The 21107-nt window shown below is 37.0% G+C and overlaps 1 protein-coding gene across 1 annotated transcript in view; it reads left to right on the forward strand.

Moving 5' to 3' along the window:
* PDE11A (phosphodiesterase 11A) overlaps nt 1-21107 on the forward strand; it is a 436579-nt gene that overhangs the window by 47695 nt on the left and 367777 nt on the right. Inside the window, exon 2 of the mRNA XM_004375469.1 lies at nt 2747-2905. Coding sequence (XP_004375526.1) covers nt 2747-2905 — 159 coding nt within the window. The remainder of the gene's footprint in view (nt 1-2746; nt 2906-21107) is intronic.

Here is a 21107-nt window from a genome sequence, read left to right on the forward strand (position 1 = left end):
CAGGATGCAACAGTAAACAAGACAGAAAAAATCTCTATTGTCTTGTATCTTATATTCTAATGGTGGAAGAATAACTAAAATAGTATAATTTGAGAGAGTGCTAAGTGCTAGAGAGTGAATCATGCCATTCTTCTGGCTCAGGATCTTCAGTGGCTTTCCATTGCATTTATAGGCCTCTAAGACTTTGTACCATCTGGCACATACATCCCTTTTCCACTGTCCATTTGGCTCCCTGTGCTTTAGCACATTGACCTTTGAGTTCTTGGAACTTGTAAGCTTTTTGCCTGCTTCAGAGCCCTCACATGCATTTTTCCATATTTCTGGAAGGTTCTTCCATAATTCTTTGCCTGGAAAATTCCTACTCATGATTCGTCTTGGCTTACTTGTTCTATTTTCAGAGAGACCTTCCTTGACTCCCATAAAAATAGATCTCTACTGTTCGTCTCTCTCATGGCACTTATTCTTTTCCATGATATCACTTACCACAATATATAATTATACACTTACATGTTGTCTGCCTTATCTCTTAGATTGCAAGTTCTATGAAGGCAGGGATCATGCCTCTTTTGCTTCCTGCTATATCTCCTAGTTAATGTCCTGGCACATAGTAGTTACTCAGTAAATTATTTTTTTAAAAATTAATACAAATTAGTGCTTTTCTGAAAGCTTGGTTGCAGGCTCATTTTGAGACTGCGGTTTGGTTTAGTTTAGATTACAATTTTCCTTTCTCCTCTATTCTCCCTTCCTTGACTAAGGATTTTAGGGTGGCTTCCATGAATCCCCAGTTGCCACTGATTCCACTCCAACCCATGGCGAGCCCATGTGTGTCAGAGTAAAACTCCATAGGGTTTTCAATGGCTGATTTTCGGCCTTTCTTCCTAGTCTGTTTTAGTCTGGAAGCTCCACTGAAACTTGTTCGGCATCATAACCACATGCAGAGGTGGCTGTGCATGAGGTGTGTTGGCTGGAATTGAACCAAGTCTCTCACATGGAAGGGGAGAAGTCTACCACTGAACCACCATTACCCTACTCGCTAGCCTTTAGTCAGATAAAATTTATTCTCCAGATGGTGGTAAGTTGAAAAGCTTTGTTTTTGTTGTTTGTTGCCTCCTTTAACCAAGGGGTATGGAGAACACTGGGAGAAGCTGTATTCCAGCCCCTAGCTTGAAGTCGTGAGCCTGGATCCAGTTTATCATCTTCCTTGGAGCATTTTCAGTGCCTGTTATCCTCTCAGTAGCCAATCTTTTTTTTTTTTTTTAAATGTATGTATTTGACCATTTCAAAGTAAATTTGAAGGTATCATGACATTTCACCCTCCCACCCCCATACTCTAGCATGTATATCCTAAAAACAAGGACAATCTCCTACGTAATTACAATACAACTACCACATCCAAGAAAGTTTATATTGATACAATGTAACATTTATCAAACGTAAAGCCCATGTTGAACTTCCTCCAATTTTCCTTCCAAAAATGTCCTTTATGGATCTTTTAAAATACAATTTCCAGTGATAGATCACACATTTTATTTGGCTTTCAGGTCTCTTAAGTCTTCTTTTACGTCAGTACAGCCCGTGGGTTTATTTATTTTTAATTTTGTCTCTCATGCCATTGACATTTTTGAAGAGTCCAGCTCAGTCTTCTAGTTGAATAACCAATAATCTATACTTTCATTGTTTTTCCCCGCTGTATGATTAGATTCTTACTACACATTTGATAAGAATACTCCATAGGTGATGTATTCTTCCTGCTGCTTCACGTTAGGAGGCGCATGATGTCATTTTGTCTCCTTAATGGTGATGCTAAGTTTGGTTACTTGTTTAAAGGTGGTGTCCACCAGATCTCTCAACTGTAAAGATGTCTTTTGTAATGAATAAGTCATCTTTGGGGTGATATTTTGAGACTGTGTGAACATCTTGTTTAACAATGACCTTTTAGCCAGTGATATTGACATTCATTGATAATCCTTATTTGCATCCATTATTATGTTGGTAGTTGCAAAATAGAGACTATATATTTCTATTCTTCCTTCTACATTTATTAGCTTGCATTCTATAAAGAAGATTTTTATCTCCTACCCCACTTTTTTGGGGGGTGGTGTGGGGAAGGATTATTTCTGAAGTATCACTATGGACTCATAGGTTCTTTTTTCACAGGATTATCTTGACCAGAGGTAAAGTAGTGCTTTTCTGCATTTTTTTATTGTGTTTTAATATATGTTTCTCATGTATTTTTCTAATATGATATTTCATAGCCAGATGTCTTTGCGAAATAACATATTTTAATAAATAGCATACTAGGGGGTTCTCTTAAAAACACTTGACCCTTTCCAAATTTGGTATGTTGTAGTCAGGTTTAAAGTCTTTCTCATTTAGCATGGTAAAATTTATGGCAATGATTTCCTATCATTTTATTCCTTTGAGTTCAACATGAAACCAAGTCTGTTACTGTGATTAAAAATCAAGGGTACAAGTTCCCAGTGATAAACCAAGCCAAAACCAAACCCATTGCCATCGAGTTGATTCGACTCATAGTGACCCTATAGGACAGAGTAGAGCTGCCCCATAGGGTTTCCAAGTCTGTAACCTTTACAGAAGCAGACTGCCACATCTTTCTCCCATGGAGAGGCTGGTGGGTTTGAGCTGCCAACCTTTCCTCTCAGTGATAAAGAATCATATAAAGAAATCCACTTCACTGTCCTTCTCGTTGACAATGCAGTTAGTGCTTTCTCTGTCTTATTTTTAGGATCGAAGATTCAATGATGAAATTGACAAGCTAACTGGATACAAGACAAAATCACTATTGTGCATGCCTATCCGAAGCAGTGACGGCGAGATTATTGGTGTGGCTCAAGCGATAAATAAGATTCCTGAAGGTACTCCATTTACTGAAGATGATGAAAAAGTAAGATTTCATGCCTTTTGTGACTTGTACTTTGCTTTTTGATCATTGATTGCTATTCTTTCTGAAAAGCACAGGAATTATGTGAATAGCTGTTGGATTAGCCCATTCATGAGTCAAAGAGCTTTTCCTCATGTTATACAAAGTGTAATGGGAGTTTTTTGATATTTCATAGGATGTGGTATAATTGAAAATAATCGCTTCATCTTTTTCTTACCTCACTTTTTATTACAAGCCTCAGTAGTATTCTTGTTATTCCCTGGTCTTTATTTTCCTCATAAGTAGGCTTTTTAATTGAGGATCACACCACTACTACCTGTGACCCAGGGAAGATAGGGATTACTGTGTTTCAGAAACGCAGCACTTTCTCTTGTATTTTCATAACCACTAGGAAGAATTGTTTTCTCTGTTCTTATATAAAAGTCTCACTAAAATGAATGCTATTTAATTGTTATTCCAAATTGCTAATAAAAAAGAACATTATTTTTGTCCCTGAAGAGCAGTTGACCTTGGTAGAAGTGATGTATTTTTTGCTCTGACATTCTAAGTTCTTTCACCAGTAGTTTATTCATCAGTTTCTATTCAAAAAGAGACTTCAAGGAACTGAAGTTTGGCTTTGAGGCACTCACTTCCATATTGAATAAGATCTGGAAGAAAATTTATAAAATTTGTGGCAAAAACAAATCTCAAATTTCTTAAATTTGATAATTACTCTTCCCCTATTAAAGAAAGAAATTAAAAATAAACTTTATAATTTAAACTTCTGGATGGGGCTGCTATTTGCCAGTACTAATCACTAATGTGGAGCCCTGGTGGTGCAGTGGTTAAGAGCTATGGCGAGCTACAGCTGTTACCCAAAAGTCGACAGTTCAAATCCACTAGATGCTCCTTGGAAACCCTATGGGTCAGTTCTACTCTGTCTTACAGGGTCACTATGTGTCGGAATCAACTTGATGGCAACGGGTAAGGTAATCGCTAATGCAGCAAATTAAGGCAAATATTCTGATAAAAAAGGTCAACATAAAACATGATTTATAAGGAAACAAGAAGATTTTTAAGGGAAGAGAGTCCTTTATTGAGGTAATTTCTTTAGTGGAATTTGAATAGCCCAAATCTCGGTAAAGGTTTATAAACTCTTAGAGCATGATAGGACTTCAGTTTACTGAATTTTGTATCAATTCGGTAAACTACTACTGTGTGCAAGGTTATTGTGTCAGCAATCATAGGAGTCCCAAAGATAAATTATACACGTATCATGCTGAGACAAGAGGGAAGGATCAGTAACAAGATGTTCTAGGACATGCTATGAGTGTCTGGGAAAGGGAGGATTATTTTCTCTTGGAGGAGCTGAAGAGGCTTCTTGGAAGAGGATGCATTTGAGCTGACCTCTAAAGAGAGAATGGACCCCCTTCAGACAGAACCAGGTGAGAAGGAGAGGACATTTGGAAACATTTATAAATGCAGGGCACCTCAGTCAGCATGCAGATGGTTCCATGGAATGTACAGATAAAGCAAAGATTCATTTTGTGTATTTTGTACCATGGATGACAGAGTTCTGTCATAATGTGCCCTTATAAGGATTTAGACAGAAGGATTTAGGTTTTGTGTCTTTTCAAACATACCAACCTCATGCCCATGACATTCCCCAAACACTTTATACATAGATAATAGCCTTGCCTTCATCTGCCTTCTTGATTTAAAAGAATCCTGTTATATATTTAGTTCTCATCCTTGATTCTCTTTACAATATGTTTGTGTTCTGGACTTTTCTCAATGAATTTATGCTGACGACATAGACCTTCATGAGCTTTGAGTGATTTAAAGAAAATATTTGCACAGGGCTTTGTACCTGTGTTCAACAGCATCAGTGTTTTGTTGTTGTTGTTAGGTGCTGTCAGGTCAGTTCTGACTCATAAAGAGCCTGTGTACAACAGAATGAAACACTGCCCGGTTCTGCGCCATCCTCACAATTGTTGTTATGCTTGAGCCCATTGTTGCAGCCATTGTGTCGGTCCATCTCATTGAGGGTCTTCCTCTTTTTCGCTGGCCCTCTACTTTACCAAACATGATGTCCTTCTCTACGGACTGGTCCCTCCTGATAACGTGTCCAAAGTATGTGAGATGAAGTCTCACCATCCTTGCTTCTAAGGAGCATTGTGGCTGTATTTCTTCCAAGACAGCCTTGTTCATTCTTCTGGCAGTCCATGGTATATTCAATACTCTTTGCCAACACCATAATTCAAAGGCATCAATTCTTCTTTGGGCTTCCTTATTCATTGTCCAGCTTTCGCATGCATATGAAGAGACTGAAAATATCATGGCTTGGGTCAGGTGCACCTTAGTCTTCAAAATGACATCTTTCCTTTTTAACACTTTAAAGAGGTCTTCTGCAGCAGATTTGTCCAGTGCAGTACATTGTTTGATTTCCTGACTGCTGCTACCATGGGTGTTGATTGTGGATCCAAGTAAAATGAAATCCTTGACAATGTCAGTCTTTTCTCCATTTATCATGATATTGCTTATTGGTCCAGTTGTGAGGATTTTTGTTTTATGTTGATACGTAATCCTTAGTGAAGGCTGTAGCCTTTGATCTTCATCAGTAAGTACTTCAAGTCCTCTTCACTTTCAGCAAACAAGATTGTGTCATCTGCGTATCACAGATTGTTAATGAGTCTTCCACCAATCCTGAAGCTACATTCTTCATATAGTCTACCTTCTCAGATTATTTGCTCAGCATACAGACTGAATAAATATGGTGGAAGGGTGCAACCCTGACATACACCTTTTTTAATTTTAAACCATACAGTATCCCCTTGCTCTGTTCGAAGGACTACCTCTTGGTCTATGTATAGGTTCTGTATGAGCACAATTAAGTGTTCTGGAATTCTCATTCTTCACAGTGTTGTCTATAATTTGTTATGATGCACACAGTCGAATGCCTTTGCATAGTCAATAAAACACATGTAAACATCTTTCTGGTAGTCTCTGCTTTTAGCCAAGACCTCTGTGACATCAGCGATGATATCCCTTGTTCCATGTTCTCTTCTGAATCCGGCTTGAATTTCTGGCAGTTCTCTGTTGATGTACTGCTGCAACTGCCTTTGAATGATCTTCAGCAAAATTTTACTTGCGTGTAATATTAATGATATTGTTTGATAATTCCCACACTCTTTTGGATCACTTTTCATTAGAATGGGCACAAATATGGATCTCTTCCAGTCAGTTGGCCGGGTAGCTGTCTTCCAAATTTCTTGGCATAGATAAGTGAGTACCTCCAGCACTGTATCCATTTGTTGAAATATCTCAATTGGTATTCTGTCAGTTCCTGGAGTCTTGTATTTCTCCAGTAACTTCAGTGCATCTTGGACTTCTTCCTTCAATACTACCAGTTCTTGATCATATACTGCCTCCTGAAACGTTGACCAATTCTTTTTGGTACAGTAACTCTGTGTATTCCTTCCATCTGCTTTTGATGCTTCCTGTGCCATTCAAAATTACCCATAGAATCCTTCAAAATTTCAACTCAAGACTTGAATTATTTCTCCAGTTCTTTCAGCTTGAGAAATGCCTAGTGTGTTCTTCCCTTTTGGTTTTCTAACTCCAGGTCTTTGCACATTTCATTATAATATTTTACTTTGTCCTCTCAAGCTGCCCTTTGAAATCTGTTCAGCTCTTTTACTTCATCATTTCTTCCATTTGCTTTAGTGACTCTGTGTTCAAGGGCAGGTTTCAGAGTCTCTTCTGACATCCATTTTGGTCTTTTCTTTCTTTCCTGTCTTTTTAATGACCTTTCACTTTCTTCATGTATGATGTCCTTCATGTATGCCCTCCCATAACTCCTCTGGTCTTTGGTCATTAGTGTTCAATGCGTCATACTGTTCTTGAGATGGTCTTCAGATTCAGGTGAGATATACTCAAGATCATATTTTGGCTCTCGTGGGCTTGTTCTAATTTTCTTAAGCTTCAACTTGAACTTGCGTAAGAGCAATTGATGGTCTTTTCTGCAGTCAGCCCCTGACCTTGTTCTGACTGATGATATTGAGCTTTCCCATCATCTCTTTCCACAGATGTGGTCGATTTGATTCCTGTGTTTTCCATCTGGTGAGGTCCATGTGTATAGTCGTCATTTATGTTGTTGAAAAAAGGTATTTGCAGTAAAGAAGTTGTTGCAAAATTCTATCATGTGATCTCCGGAGTGTCGTTTCTATCACCAAGGCCATATATTCCAATTAGTATTCCTTCTTCTTCATTCCAACTTTTGCATTCCAATCACCAGTAATTATCAGTGCATCTTCAACAGCATCAGTATTTAGGTTTATTGAAAACGAAGACCTGGGACCAAGTCTCATCTCAGCTAATGACAAGCATCCTGCTTTGGATGAGCCACTTAATCTCTGAATCTGAGTTTCCTCATTTGTCAGCTATACTCTCCACCCTGCTATGATACGATGATTAAATAAGATCATAAATGAAAAGTACTTTGCAAAATGTAAGAAACTAGGCAACTGTGAATCATAAATTTTATTTAAAAAATAATATATTTCTAACGAGTTTTAAAATGTTCTTCTATATTTGTTACCAGACATCTTATTTCTTAGATTCATTTTCATTTGAGTATTTCCTTTCTCCAATTTTTAAATTTTTTCCTTCTGCCATTATCCCATGTGCCCATGGTAGTCTTAGCTCCCATCCTCTCCAAAATGTTATCGCTCTTTGCTCCAAGAATTCCATGTATTATAAATCAAATAGCAGTGACAAAGAAGAAAAACTGAAAACACAATCTAGTAATGACGAATGGGAAAGAACAAGATCTAGATACATCTTCCAAATTAGGGAAGACAGTGTACATAATGACTGCACATAGGCCCTATAGTGAGTCCAGTTGAATTGAACTTCCATCTCTGCCATGGCCCGTGTGACCTTGGGCAAATTACTTAACTACTCTGTGTCCCAGTGTCCTCCTCTGAGAAGAGGAGTGATAATATAGTACCTATCTCATAAGGCTGTATGAGGATTAAATGAGAGAATATAGAGAAAATATTTGGAAGAATGCCTAGCATATAGTAAGTTATCACACACACATACACACACAAATACACAAGTAGCGTTTACTGACAGCATATTAATACATGTAAGATACAGCCAGCTCTCAGTTAAAAAAGTTACCTCCATATAATTTAAACCTCTAAGTTTTTATTAAGCACAACCCATATGCCAAGTGGAAACCCTGGTGGTGTAGTAGTTAAGAGCTACAGCTGCTAACCAAAAGGTTGGCAGTTAGAATCCACCAGGCGCTCCTTGGAAACCCTATGGGGCAGTTCTTCTCTGTCCTATAGGGTCGCTAAAAGTCGAAATCGACTCGATGGTAATGGGTTTTTATATGCCAAGTGATCTTCTGGCATTGGAGTTTCAGCAATGAAAAGGGAGATGTATGTACTTCCTTATAAATTCAAAATGATCTTTTCTTATTGTTAATGTATATACTGTTTTACTTGGTTGTACAGGATTATGCATTAGATTAATATGCTAATTTATATTCTACTTTTAAAACTCTTTCTTAAACATATGTCCATATATGCATGCAGTCTCCATTTACCATTTTTAGGGATTATGAAGTTTTCTTCTTCTGTATAGCCTAGTTTTCTGAGTCATTGCCCTATCACTGGAAATTTGGGTTGTTTTCAGTTTTTCACTAGCAAATAGTCCCTGAATGAGTATCTTTGACAAATTACTTTTTTCTTTTGTGTTATTTCTGTGGGGTATATTCCAAAGACTGAAATTACTGAGTCAAAGGGCAAGAAAAGTTTTATAGCTCTCATTCCATGTTATCAGATAGCTTTTGGAAATATTGAACCCATTTACAATGGTTGTGGCATGCATATACCTATTTTCACCGAGCCCTGCCAACTTTGTTCAATTCACGTTTTAAAACTCAAATTAGATTTCCTTAGTCTGCCAGCCGGCTTGAGACAGCTTCCTCCCACGTTCAACGGTATAAACTCCAGAAACAAAAATAATTTTAATGTTGCCTACAAGTAAAGAAACAAGGAAGCTAAATGGAAGTCATGTGGTTAGTGGGTAGATACAGGGCCCTGGAGTCAGATACCCTCCAAGGCAGGTTCAAGTCTTTGCTCTGCTACTGATTAGCTAAGTGACCTTGAGCAAATAGCTTTATTCCTCTAAGCCTCAGAACATTCATCATAGGGTTGTTGTGAGGAGTAAATTAGATAATAGTTGTAAAGTACTTAGGACAGCACTTATTATCAATAAATGGAGTGTCATGAACCATCTCAACATGTATTTCAAGGCCAAACTAAAATAATTTGAACCCTATTTGTTATTTTGCTTTATACACATAGCTGCTATGTCATCATTCATATGGATAATGGTAAATTTATTGAACATTTAGCATGTTATGATTTATATGTCTTGGTATCATAAAATGTCAACTTCTGAAGACTGTAAGCTATGTTTGGTATAATTTTAAAACATTTTGCAAAATAAAAATTAAAAAAATCATCTGCCTGAGAGGTAAATTAGAAATTAAGCGTGGTAAATTTATTTCTGGACTAACATAATTGTGCAGAGGATCTTACTGTGTTTCTTGAAAATTCTATAGCTATGATTCAGTGGCTGTGCTTTATTGTGTAATAATGGTTGGAAGAGATTGGAGAGGTTATGAAGTCTATTCCCCACTACCCCTGCCCTCATCCAATGCAGGAATCTTTACCTGACAGATCTTTACCTGATCATCCAGCCTCTGCTTGAAAATTTGTTTTAATGACTTTACAGTCATGCTTTTTAAAGTTCTTGCATAGTTAGCAATAACGTCATCAGCAGTTGTAAGACTTTTATGTAAAATATAGTCTACCATATGCATTTTATGTAATATATATACAAATTAATAATTTAAATCACATACTAAGAGATTACTATTTGGTAATTCACGTTGGAAGTACACACAAAAACAGAACAGATGATTAGAATTTTCTGGTTCACTTCCTGGGTTTCAAGCAAATGTTCCTGTTTTTCAGTGATATGTATAAGCTAGCTGATTTAAGCGGTATGACTGAACTTGCATCCAGTTAATTCATCAATTTGCTATTCCTGGGTAAATAAAAGAGGTATGATTTTGCAGAACAAAATAATGAGAACTGGATGGGAGCAAACATTTGTGATCTATTAAGATGTACGGGCACGCCAGAATGAAACATGGGAAATAGAAATGAGCACGAGGTCTTTTCCGCCCTTCCCAGGTTGCCCATACCTCAGCCCCAAAGAAGCCATTTCTTCTTGTGGTGTTGCATAAAAGTATGCTATGTCTATTGCAGTTACTTTCCAAGAGTAGAAGTAAGCAGTTGTGGCTTGAAGTTCTTCTTTGGGTAGTCTCTGTAGGATTTCTTTGACATGTGGTCACCTCTCTTCAGCTCATAATTTGGAGAGTTTGGCTACCGTGGTGTTATCCATCGCACTGACATGTTCAGACTCCCTTCAGTGCTGGGATGCAGCCAGTTGAGCTTGGCTACCGTGGGACTAGCCATGTTCCAGGAGCTTGTTACCGGTGATGCTGCCCTGCCAATTGGTGTTGAGGATGGTGCAGGAATGATGCTAACGTGTCTCTCTAGGAGCTGCCATTTTGTTATCTGCGGGAGTCCTGGGACTCACAGTCAGATAATGGGCAATATTTCATAAACTACTAGTGCAAAGGCTAATGTTTAGGATCCTGGTGAGATATTAAGGGTGCAAAGTTCACTGTAGTAAGGAGGGGGGATATTGAATACATCACACTGAAAGGGGTGACGAATTGGTGACCCCAAAAGACTGAATGCAGCTCATAGATGTGTGACTTGCATAGGATTTGATTGGCATAGGGTTAAAAAATATTTTTTTAATTATTTTATTGAAATCCTTTAGACATGGCTGCAAGCTCTGCCATAATAGCCAACCTCCAAACAACTGATCAGTTTAATAAAATCAGCTTAATGGGGGAGGCAAAGGTACTTTAATGGACAGGTTTCCTCTGTGATGTTATGAAGAATTAGCTTCTACACAAAAGTGCTTTTCAAAAGTATTTTTCAAACGGCTGTTTTTAAAAAGGCATCTTACTATATACATATATAGTGGTATTATAAGAACTCTGCCAGGCAAGTTTATTTGTTTGCTATTAATACTCCTTTTTTTTTTTTTTAGATATTCAAATGCCAAAAGAGAGGTGAATTAACTAATTCTGGAAATTGTCCTTCGTGCTCTCATCTCATTTGTTTTTCCTTTTCTGCATGTAGTCCAGTTGTTAGATTTTCAAACTTTTTGCAATAAAATACTGTTCTAATTAAAAGTCAGTATTTAGCAAGAGTTTTAAAAGTCCTGGCAGACAGCTCATGATTTCAAGTTGTCTTTGATGCAATAAGATTTCATTGCTAGAAAAAGTTGGATTGAATCTCATAACTTGTTAATTGCAACACTTTATCTACATTTAAACTGTCTCATCACTGCACTATTTATTTACCTTTTAGCAGCTATTACTCAGGTTCCAGATAATTACTGTGAAACAAGGGCTTCAGAAACCAATTTGTTCATGTTCTGTGTGTTCGCTGGACTGTATCTGACGAGAGGTTCAGAAACAACCGAGATTTGTGAGAAAACTATGGCCGAAACATTACTAGTCGGAACTCAGATTACTTTCAGGGAATTTTTCTGTTGGAGAGGTAATGTTGTGGATCCTGGCTCTATTCTCTGCCTCTTCTTTAGGCCAGGTCTGGTGGTGCAGTGCTTAAGAGCTTGGCTGCTAACCAAAAGGTCAGCAGTTCGAATTAACAGCTGCTTCTTGGAAACCCTATGGGACAGTTCTACTCTGTCCTGAAGGGTCACTATGAGTCAGAATTGACTAGACGGCAATGGCTTTGATTTGGTTTTAACTTTGGGGAAGGAAGGCAGGTTGGCCTGCCAGGGCCTAGCTTAAAAGTTAACAGTCAATGATAACTGGTCTACTCTGCCCAGTTTTGTCTTGTGTGTCACAGTCCCATACCTTTGCTTATATTCTTATCCGGTTGCATGGAATTCTCCTCTTCTTCATACTCAAGGCTAAGTCAAGTTCTGTCATCTCAGACCTAAGTAGGCACTCTTCCAAAAGTGATTATTGTTTGTTCTTAATAGTGGTTCCTAATATTTTATAGTGTTTTTTTTTTCAGATGTTCCCAAGTGATTGCAGTTGTATTTTTACTAACCATTCATTTAGGAAATATATAATGACCAAATATTAGCAATTTGTTTTTTAAAAAAAAGGTAATAAAAAAGTCAACAACATACAGGAAAATACATACATAATATATTTGGTATTTCAGATGTAGATAATACTTGGTATGAATGTAGATTTATAGGCCTCTATGAAAACTCTAATATCCTCAGAGGGCTAATAGGCTGGCATTTGTAATTTCCTGCTTCCTTAGCTTCTCTTTTTGTTTCTAAGAGTTATCAAAGAAATGATAACCTAGCAAGGGAGGCTGCATACACTAGCAATATGACATAAATAAGTTACAGGGCTATAGTTGTTATAATGTTGAATTAATGGTGATTGGGGAGGGTTTACAGTAATCGTTGATCATCATTTTTAATAGCTGTATAGTGTTCCATTGTGTGGAAGAACTATTCGCTTAATAGTTTATACAATGTTTAAGGCACTGTTCCAAGTGCTGGGATTAAAGTGATGAATAAAGCAGACAAAAACTCCTGTCCTCTCAGAGTGTACATTCTAGTGATGAAGACAAACAAAGTAAACATGTAAGTATATAATTTCAAGTATAATTAGATGTATCATCTAGGCAATTTAACGTGTTTTCAGTAGTTTTTTGTTCATTTCGGTGTGATTAATTATTTCTAGGCAATATGAAAAGGGCTCACAGCAGAGTAGGGTCTTTCACTAGATTCAATATGAAGCTGTCTCTCAACCATAACTGTTACCACAGTTATGTAATAAACTGTGAATGACTCTTCCTCTGAATCTTTTTTCTTTTTTCCCCTTAGCTCCAAATGTTCATATAAGGCACTTGCCACTTTAAGCTGCCTTTTGTGCTAAACTTGAGGTACAAGAAAATTTTGTCTTATTGTCTTTACCTCAAGTGTCTCTGTGCTGCATCTTCTTATGAATATCAACTTGTAATCACAGTATCAACTCACCATCACCTGGATTGAGGAAGTTAACAGACTAGATGACCTTAACCTGACACAGCCAGGCTGCAGATATTAGAGTGCTGAACAGAGAGGACTCTGGGGAATCTGGGAGGAAAAGTTTGGGGCTAAGGAGAGTTCGATTCATTCTAATGTTAAGAAACCAATATATCCACAGTTCTTAATAGCTGGCAGGAATTGAAATCGTCTTTTGGTCAAGCCACTTCTACAAGTGCATGACGAAGAATTAGCTCTCATAAACGCTCTGTCTCTGACTTATACATGGTTTAGACAAGGGAGAATTATCTGCAGTTGCAGATTAGAAATAAATAAGTACTTCTTGGCAGTAAGAATTGTTATTAAAGAACTAGAACAGAGTGTTGTGGGTTCTTGTTTACTGGAGATTTCAGATTAAGACAGCTGTCTTTGAATAACTAGTTACATGTTAATTGTCTGAATAAAACAGCAAGGTTATCTCTTTTTACCTTAGAATGCTGACATTAGAGTTTTCGTAAGGGGGCTGTAAATCTACATGCATACCAAGGATTATCTACATCTTGATTTGGAATTTTGACAACTTGAATTCTGTTTTGATTAAAAAGTGGAATTTAGAAGAACTCCACGTATATTTGACTATCTTTGAATTTAGTATCTCTGTCTTTCTTGCTTTCCTTTTATTCTGAGATTATTTCCTAATTATAAAAGTAATATGGGCTTATTGTAGAAAATATGTAAGGTACAAGAAAAAAAGAGAAAAAAGGAAAAATGAAAATTGCCCGTAATTATGTTACCTTTCAGATATAATTACTGTTAATATGCTAACTGTATTTCTCTATATTTATTTATTATGCCTATAAATGAAGATATTTTCCCAAAATTTGCATCTCGTAGTCTACATGGAAAGGAGTCTCGGTGGTACAGTGGTTAAAATGCTCAGCTGCTAATCAAAAGGTCAGTGGTTCGAACCCACCAGTGGTTCCACGGGAGAAAGATGTGGCAGTCTGCTTCCATAAAGATTTAGAGCCTTGGAAACCCTGTGAGGCAGTTCTGCTCTGTCCTATGGGATCGCTATGAGTTGGAATCAACTTAACAACAATGGGTTTGGTTTAGTCTACATGGTATTTGATCATGTTTTAAACATTTCTTCAAAGGCACAATTTACATGATTGGATTATATTCTACCATATAAATATACTATAGTTTGTGTAATCATTTTATTCTTCAGCATTTAGTTTGTTTCTAAAACTGTGTTATTATAAAATTACACTGTAATGAACACCTTTATACATAAATCTGGGACCACATCTTAGGATAGCTGTAAGGCTGAACTCTATGAAATTGCTGTTCTGTATGTAAAAAATGATCCAATATCAGCGATTTCTTGTGGTTCCAACTAAAGTTTAGCATTACTGGGACAAGAAGTTTGAACATTTATTCAACTTTTTATAACCACGTTATTGAGATATAATGCACATACCACATTACAATAACCATGACATCAACTACCAAGTTAAACTTCACAGGTTACAGATGCAGTCCTCTTGAACACTGCCCTCACTGCAGATGCCAGCAGCAAGCTCAAGGGTCCCCAGGCCAGCCTCACTTCTGACCAGCTGGCTGCAAATTCAGGGATTCCCACTTCCTCTCAGTTTCAATAATTTTCTAGACTGACTCACAGAGCACAGGAAAGTATTATACAAACTGATGATTACAGTTTTATTATAGCAAACGGACACAAATCAGAACCACGCAAAGGGAGAGACTTATAGGATGAGGCCTGAGAAGATCCCAAATACAAAGCTTTTGTTGTCCTCTTCTCATGGAGTCAGGACACGTTACCCTACTGGCGCACTGATGGGTAACAATATGCAGACTATTGCCAACAGGGGAAGCTCACTGGAGCTTTGGTGTCCAGAGTTTTTATTGGGGTTTATTTCATAGGCATGATTGATTAAATCATTGGCCGTGTGATTGAACTCAATCTCCATCCCCTTCTCCTAACTGGAGGTTGGCCTGATATTAGGTAGAAGTTTATAATTCAATAGTTTTTAGTATATTCACAGAGTTGTCCAACCATCACTGCAATCAATTTTAGAACAATTTCATCACCCCCAAAAGAAACCCTGTACTCATTAGCAGTCACTGCCTATCTCCCTCCCAACCCTCCTAGACCTAGGCAACCACCAATCTACTTTCTATCTCTCTGGATTTGTGTATTCTGGATGTTTCATATACATGAAATAATACAATATATGGTCTTTCGAGACTGGTTTCTCTCACTTCACGTGTTTTCAAGGTGCATTTATGTTCATCCATATATCAGTGCTTCGTTTTTTATGGCCAAATAATATTCATTGTATGGATATACCACATTTTATTATCAGTTCATCTGTTGGTGAACATTTAGGTTCTTTCCACTTCTTGGCCGTTATGAATAATGCTGCTATGAATATTCATGTACAAGATTTTGTGTACACATTTCTCTTGGGTGTGTACCTAGGAGTGGAGTTGCTGGTCGTATAATAACTCTATATTTAATCTTTTGAGGAACTGCCAGACTGTATTCCAAAATGATTGCACCATTTTACATTTCCATCAACAATGTATGAAGATTTCAGTTTCTTCAAATCCTTGCTAACACTTATTATTATGTATCTTTTTGATTATAGACATCCCAGTGAGTGTGAAGTGGTTTTGATTTGCATTACCTTGATGACTAATAATGTTGAGCAATTTTTATGTGCTTACTGACTGAGCACTCATTTTTAAAGCTCTTAATACACTTCACCTATTTTATCTCCAGAAAATTGTATTAGTTTACGTTGCCAACAGCAGTATATCAACTCACTGCACTTTACTAGCTTCAGTATTATACTTTCAAAAAAAATTGTATTTTCTTGATTTCTAATTTCACTTTATTTCCACTTCTTTGATTTATTCTGTGTATGCATGCATTCCACAAGGAATTACCATATTTTTACACAAATAACGTGCGTCTTCTATGTTTGTCAAGGTATTTTTGTAAGTGCTGCTGCGCCAATTTTTTTTTTACATGTTGCTATAAAAAAAATTAGCACAGTGCCCTTACAAAAATACCTTACAGGGGGGAGGGGGCGGTTGGCAAACAAATGTAGAAGGCACGCATTATTTGTGTAAAAATCCGGTAATCATCTTTGATCTAAGCTGATATATATTTTTTTAAGTAGAAAAAAAGACTAGCATGATACAGATTGACTAAGCCAATTTGGTCACACACAACTAAGTTATTTTTGTTACATCATAATAGCTGCCAACATTTTTTAAGTAGGTGAGAGTTGACTACTTTTCCATAACTTTGCTACTTGGTTTTAATAAAAGCAGGTCTCAGACCAAATTCTACCACACATGAAGACGCTTATTTAAACAAAAATTTATTAGCATTGGACTATGTGGATCATAATAAATTATGGACAACATTTCGAAGAATGGGAATTCCAGAACACTTATGCTCTTGAGGAACCTGTACATAGACCAAGAGGTACTTGTTTGAAGAGGAGATGGAGATACTGCATGGTTTAAAGTCAGTAAAGGTGTTTGTCAGGGTTGTATCTTTTCACCACAATTATTTGGTCTGTGGAGCCCTGGTGGCACAGTGGTTAAGAGCTAGACTGCTAACCGAAAGGTTGGCAATTTGAATTCACTAGCTGCTCCTTGGAAACCTTATGGGGGCAGTTCTACTCTGTCCTATAGGGTCGCTATGAGTTGGACTCGCTCGACGGCAGTGGGTTTGGTGTTTGGTATTCAGTCTGTATGCTGAGCAAATAATCCAAGAAGCTGTACTGTATGAAAAAGAATGTGGCATCTAGATTGGTGGAAGACTCATTAACAACCTGCGATATGCAGATGATACAACCTTGCTTGCTGAAAATGAAGAGGACTTGAAGTACTTACTGATGAAGATGAAAGACCACAGCCTTCAGTATGGGTTGCACTTCAACAGAAAGAAAACAAAAATCATCACAACTGGACCTATCAGCAGCATCATGATAAATGGAGAAAAGATTGAAGTTGTCAAGGATTTCATTTTACATGGATTCACAATCAATGCCCATAGAAGCAGCAGTCAAGAAATCAAATGACTTTTAGAAATAGTGGTGATGGTTGCACAACTTTGCAAATGTGATTAATGTAAACTAATGTAAGTTATTAATGTAATGTAAATTAATACCACTGATAGTACACTTAAAAATGGTTTAAAATGGCAATTTTTGTGTTACACATATTTTACAATGAAATAAAAAAAAAAATCAAATGACATACTGCATTGGGCAGATCTGCTGCAAAAGACCTCTTTAAAGTGTTGAAAAGCAAAGGTGTCACTCTGAGGACTAAGGTGTGCCTGACCTAAGCCAGGGTATTTTCAGTTGCCTCATATGCACACAAAAGCTGGACAATGAATAAGGAAGACCTAAGAAGAATTGATGCCTTTGAATTATGGTGTTGGTGAAGAATATTGAATATACCATGGACTGCCAGAAGAATGAGCAAATCTGTCTTGGAAGAAGTATAGCCAGAATGCTCCTTAGAAGCAAAGATGTGAGACTTTGTCTCACGTACTTTGGACATGTTATCAGGAGGGACCAGTCCCTGGAGAAGGTCATCATGCTTGGTAAAGTAGAGGGTCATCGAAAAAGAGGAAGATCCTCACTGAGATGGATTGACACAGTGGTTGCAACAATGGGCTCAAGCATAACAATGATCGTGAGATTGGCACAGGACTGGACAATGTTTCGTTCTGTTGTACATAGGGTGGCTGTGAGTTGGAACCGACTCGACGGCACCTAACAACAACAACAACAGGGTCAAACATTCATACATTCTGTTTAATAAGCTTCAAAAAGTTCTAGCTCTCTTTGTTTTAGGTGATCTAAACATCCCTTGCAATATTCCAGAATCAGGTTCTGGTTGCTCTTATTGTGAACACCAGGAGACCAGAATCCTTTCACGCAATAACAGAATTGGATGGCCTCAAGGTCCATCCCTAAGACTGCGTATTTGGAATTTACTAAATTCTTATAACTTATTAATACAAGAGTAGATAATAGTTCTGAAATATTATAACCAATACACATACCTTACTAATATGAGTAATCAGAATTCATCTCTAGCGTCTATTGTGCTGATTAACAAGCCACTAATTTCACCAATGGAAACCCATTTCTAACATGAACAAAGCCCATGCCATTGATGTCAAATAAAGATATCTGGAGCACTTGTAGTAGCTGCATTTGGAATGTGGCTTTCAGATTAAATATCAACTGACCATGCCTGGAGTGTAAATTCTTGATAGGACAACTCTCTGTTCCTCAATGTCATATTCAACCTCAATGGTGTAAATTACCCCTCTCCACACACATTATCTTTGCTAAAGAATTAAAGCAAATTATAGACATCGTAACAGCATGCGTGGTCTCTCAGGTTTTTTTTTCCCCTGAAATAAGAAAACATAATAATGGGAACTATTAATTAAATGTCTTCTCTGTTATAGGTGCTTTGCTTTGCATACATTATTTCATTTAATCCTCACAGCAACCCTGTTGGTAATTTTGATCATCCCCTATTTGTGAATGGGGAAAACTGAGTGTCAGATGTCTTAAAAGAACACGGCCAGGATCACTATGCTTGTACCTGGCAGAGCCAGGAATCATCTGTGCCTGTCTGTCTTGGCATGGCACGTGGGACCACATGGTGGATGTTCCTTATCTTCCTGTTGTGTCACTTTACTTAAGGGACTCATGAACACACAGATATACTATACCTCATAGACATTTATAGGTGTTTTCTTAGTTTCTTAGTGATGCTGTAATAGAAATACCACAAATGGGTGGCTTTAACGAACAGAAACTTATTTTCTCATAGTTTAGGAGGCTAGAAGTCTGTATTCAGGGCTACGGCCTCATTAACATAACAAAAAGTGCTATTCCCAAATGAGGTTATATCCACAGGTATAGGGGTTTAGGATTTACAATACGTATTTCTGGGGGACATGATTCAATCTGTAACAAGTGGTTAAATTGAATTTGAGATTCTACATGTTTAACAAATGGGGAGAGTGGAATGTTGTGATGGAGTGAAAAATTATTCCTAAATTACATTGTCATTCATGAATATCTGCTGTTAAACTTGAGCTTTATGTCTGTGAGGAAAATAAAAAAGCTAACACTTTTAATGGTTTGGAATGATTAAAAATAATGATGGCTTCTTACATGTACAACTCTGAGGTAGATAATTTAATATTTTCCTTCTATTCCATTTTTGTTTTCACTGACCGGTAACAAAGCTTTTTTAGTTTATGGTTTTTATGTTTTGTTTTGTTTTTTTCCTTCCAAAGGATGAAAAGTTGTTGAGGATCAGTCTAAACGTAGCTTTCTTTTGCTTTGAAAAGTTATGCTTTTCAAATTTGCAAATTGTGTTCAATTTCACTGATCAGTGTGGTGAGGTTCCAGTGTATATTGCCTAGCAGCCTATTTGGAGGTTTTTTTCTTCTTCTATGTTTAGCAAAATTATAGAGTATGCTGTTTAAATGAAGCTACATTATATTCCTTATTAGAGAATTTAAAATAGAATATAAAATGACTTTGTGGCATAGTTCATCATTTTTATTTTTAACGATGTATCGATTTTTAAAATATACTTGGATATTTATTTTTCCTTTTTCTCTTTTATATATCAGAGGTAGAAATGAAACCATTTCTTTTTGTCATTTTCCATTGTTTCCTTATATTTCTCCCACATGCATCCTGGATAATATCCTGGCTAGATATGATTGTAGGCTATTTGGACTGGCAAATTCTGATTCCATTGCCAATCAACAAAGGTTAGGAGCATTATCCCCACATGCCCTTCATATTCTGCACACTCCATGTAGAAATGAGAAAAAGTCTCAAAGGTAGGCACTACTATATTACCAACAGGCAACAAGTTCCCTCAAGAGAGAGCCTGTGCTGCAGCGAGAGGATGTTGAGAGAGGGAGAGAAAGTCACACGCATAGTTTTGAAAAATGAGGTTATGTAAGCTACAGCTGCCCAGTGATGCTCTGAAGGTCTATTAGACACGGTTCTTGAAAAGAAGTTTAAATGAAACTAAAATGCAATAACAAAACTCTCTCACTGGGAGAATTTAAAATGATTCCTCATGAGAACATGCTTTGTCTGTCTGAAAAGTGTATTTCATATTTTGGAATAATCACTGTCTCTCTAATATACATGATACCATATAATAAGTAACTGTTCAATGAATATGGTAAATCAATACCTTTTCTTTAAAGCTGCTACCCAGTGTATAATAACATTGAGTAATAATGACCACTATAGCATTTGGGAAGTCTTAACTCCATCTTAAGTGCTTGACTATTTGGTATACTTCATTTCCAAAAGCCTATCCATGCCAATTTTTTCTCTCTCTTGTAAAAACAGTGTTTCTGATTAATTTTGCAAAGCCCTTAATACTGACTCCAAATTTGTTTGTCATGGTTTCTCAATAGTACTTGTGGTTTAGTGTAACTGAAATTTCTTCCAGGTACTGTATCCAGCTTTCTGTCTGTTTCCAAATCCAGAATGAGGCATCAAAATAAACCTTGAATGTATTCTCCCGTTACGAAGACAGAGAACCGCAGTCCTTGAATGAGCCTTTAACTGTCCACTGCTCTTTTGCAGTATTGGCCTCTAAATGTCAGCTTAACAGTTTGACATGCTGCCATCATGATTAAGGTAGTCATGGAACACGATGAAAGTTTTGCTGTTACTATTTTTTTTAATAATGTATTTTATTTATTTGTTTTTGTTGTTGAGAATATACACAGCAGAGCATACACCGTTGAACAGCTTCTACATGTACAGTTCAATGACATTGATTACATTCTTCAAGGTGTGCAACTATTCTCATCCTTCTTTGCTGAGTTGTTCTTCTTCCATTAACATAAACTCACTTCCTCCTAAGATTCCTATCTTATCTTTTGAATTGCTTTTGTCAATTTGACCCCATATAGATAATTCTTTAAAGA

The sequence above is a fragment of the Trichechus manatus genome, unplaced genomic scaffold, assembly GCF_000243295.1.
Source record: "Trichechus manatus latirostris isolate Lorelei unplaced genomic scaffold, TriManLat1.0 scaffold00037, whole genome shotgun sequence".
In the NCBI taxonomy this organism is placed as follows: Eukaryota; Metazoa; Chordata; class Mammalia; order Sirenia; family Trichechidae; genus Trichechus; species Trichechus manatus.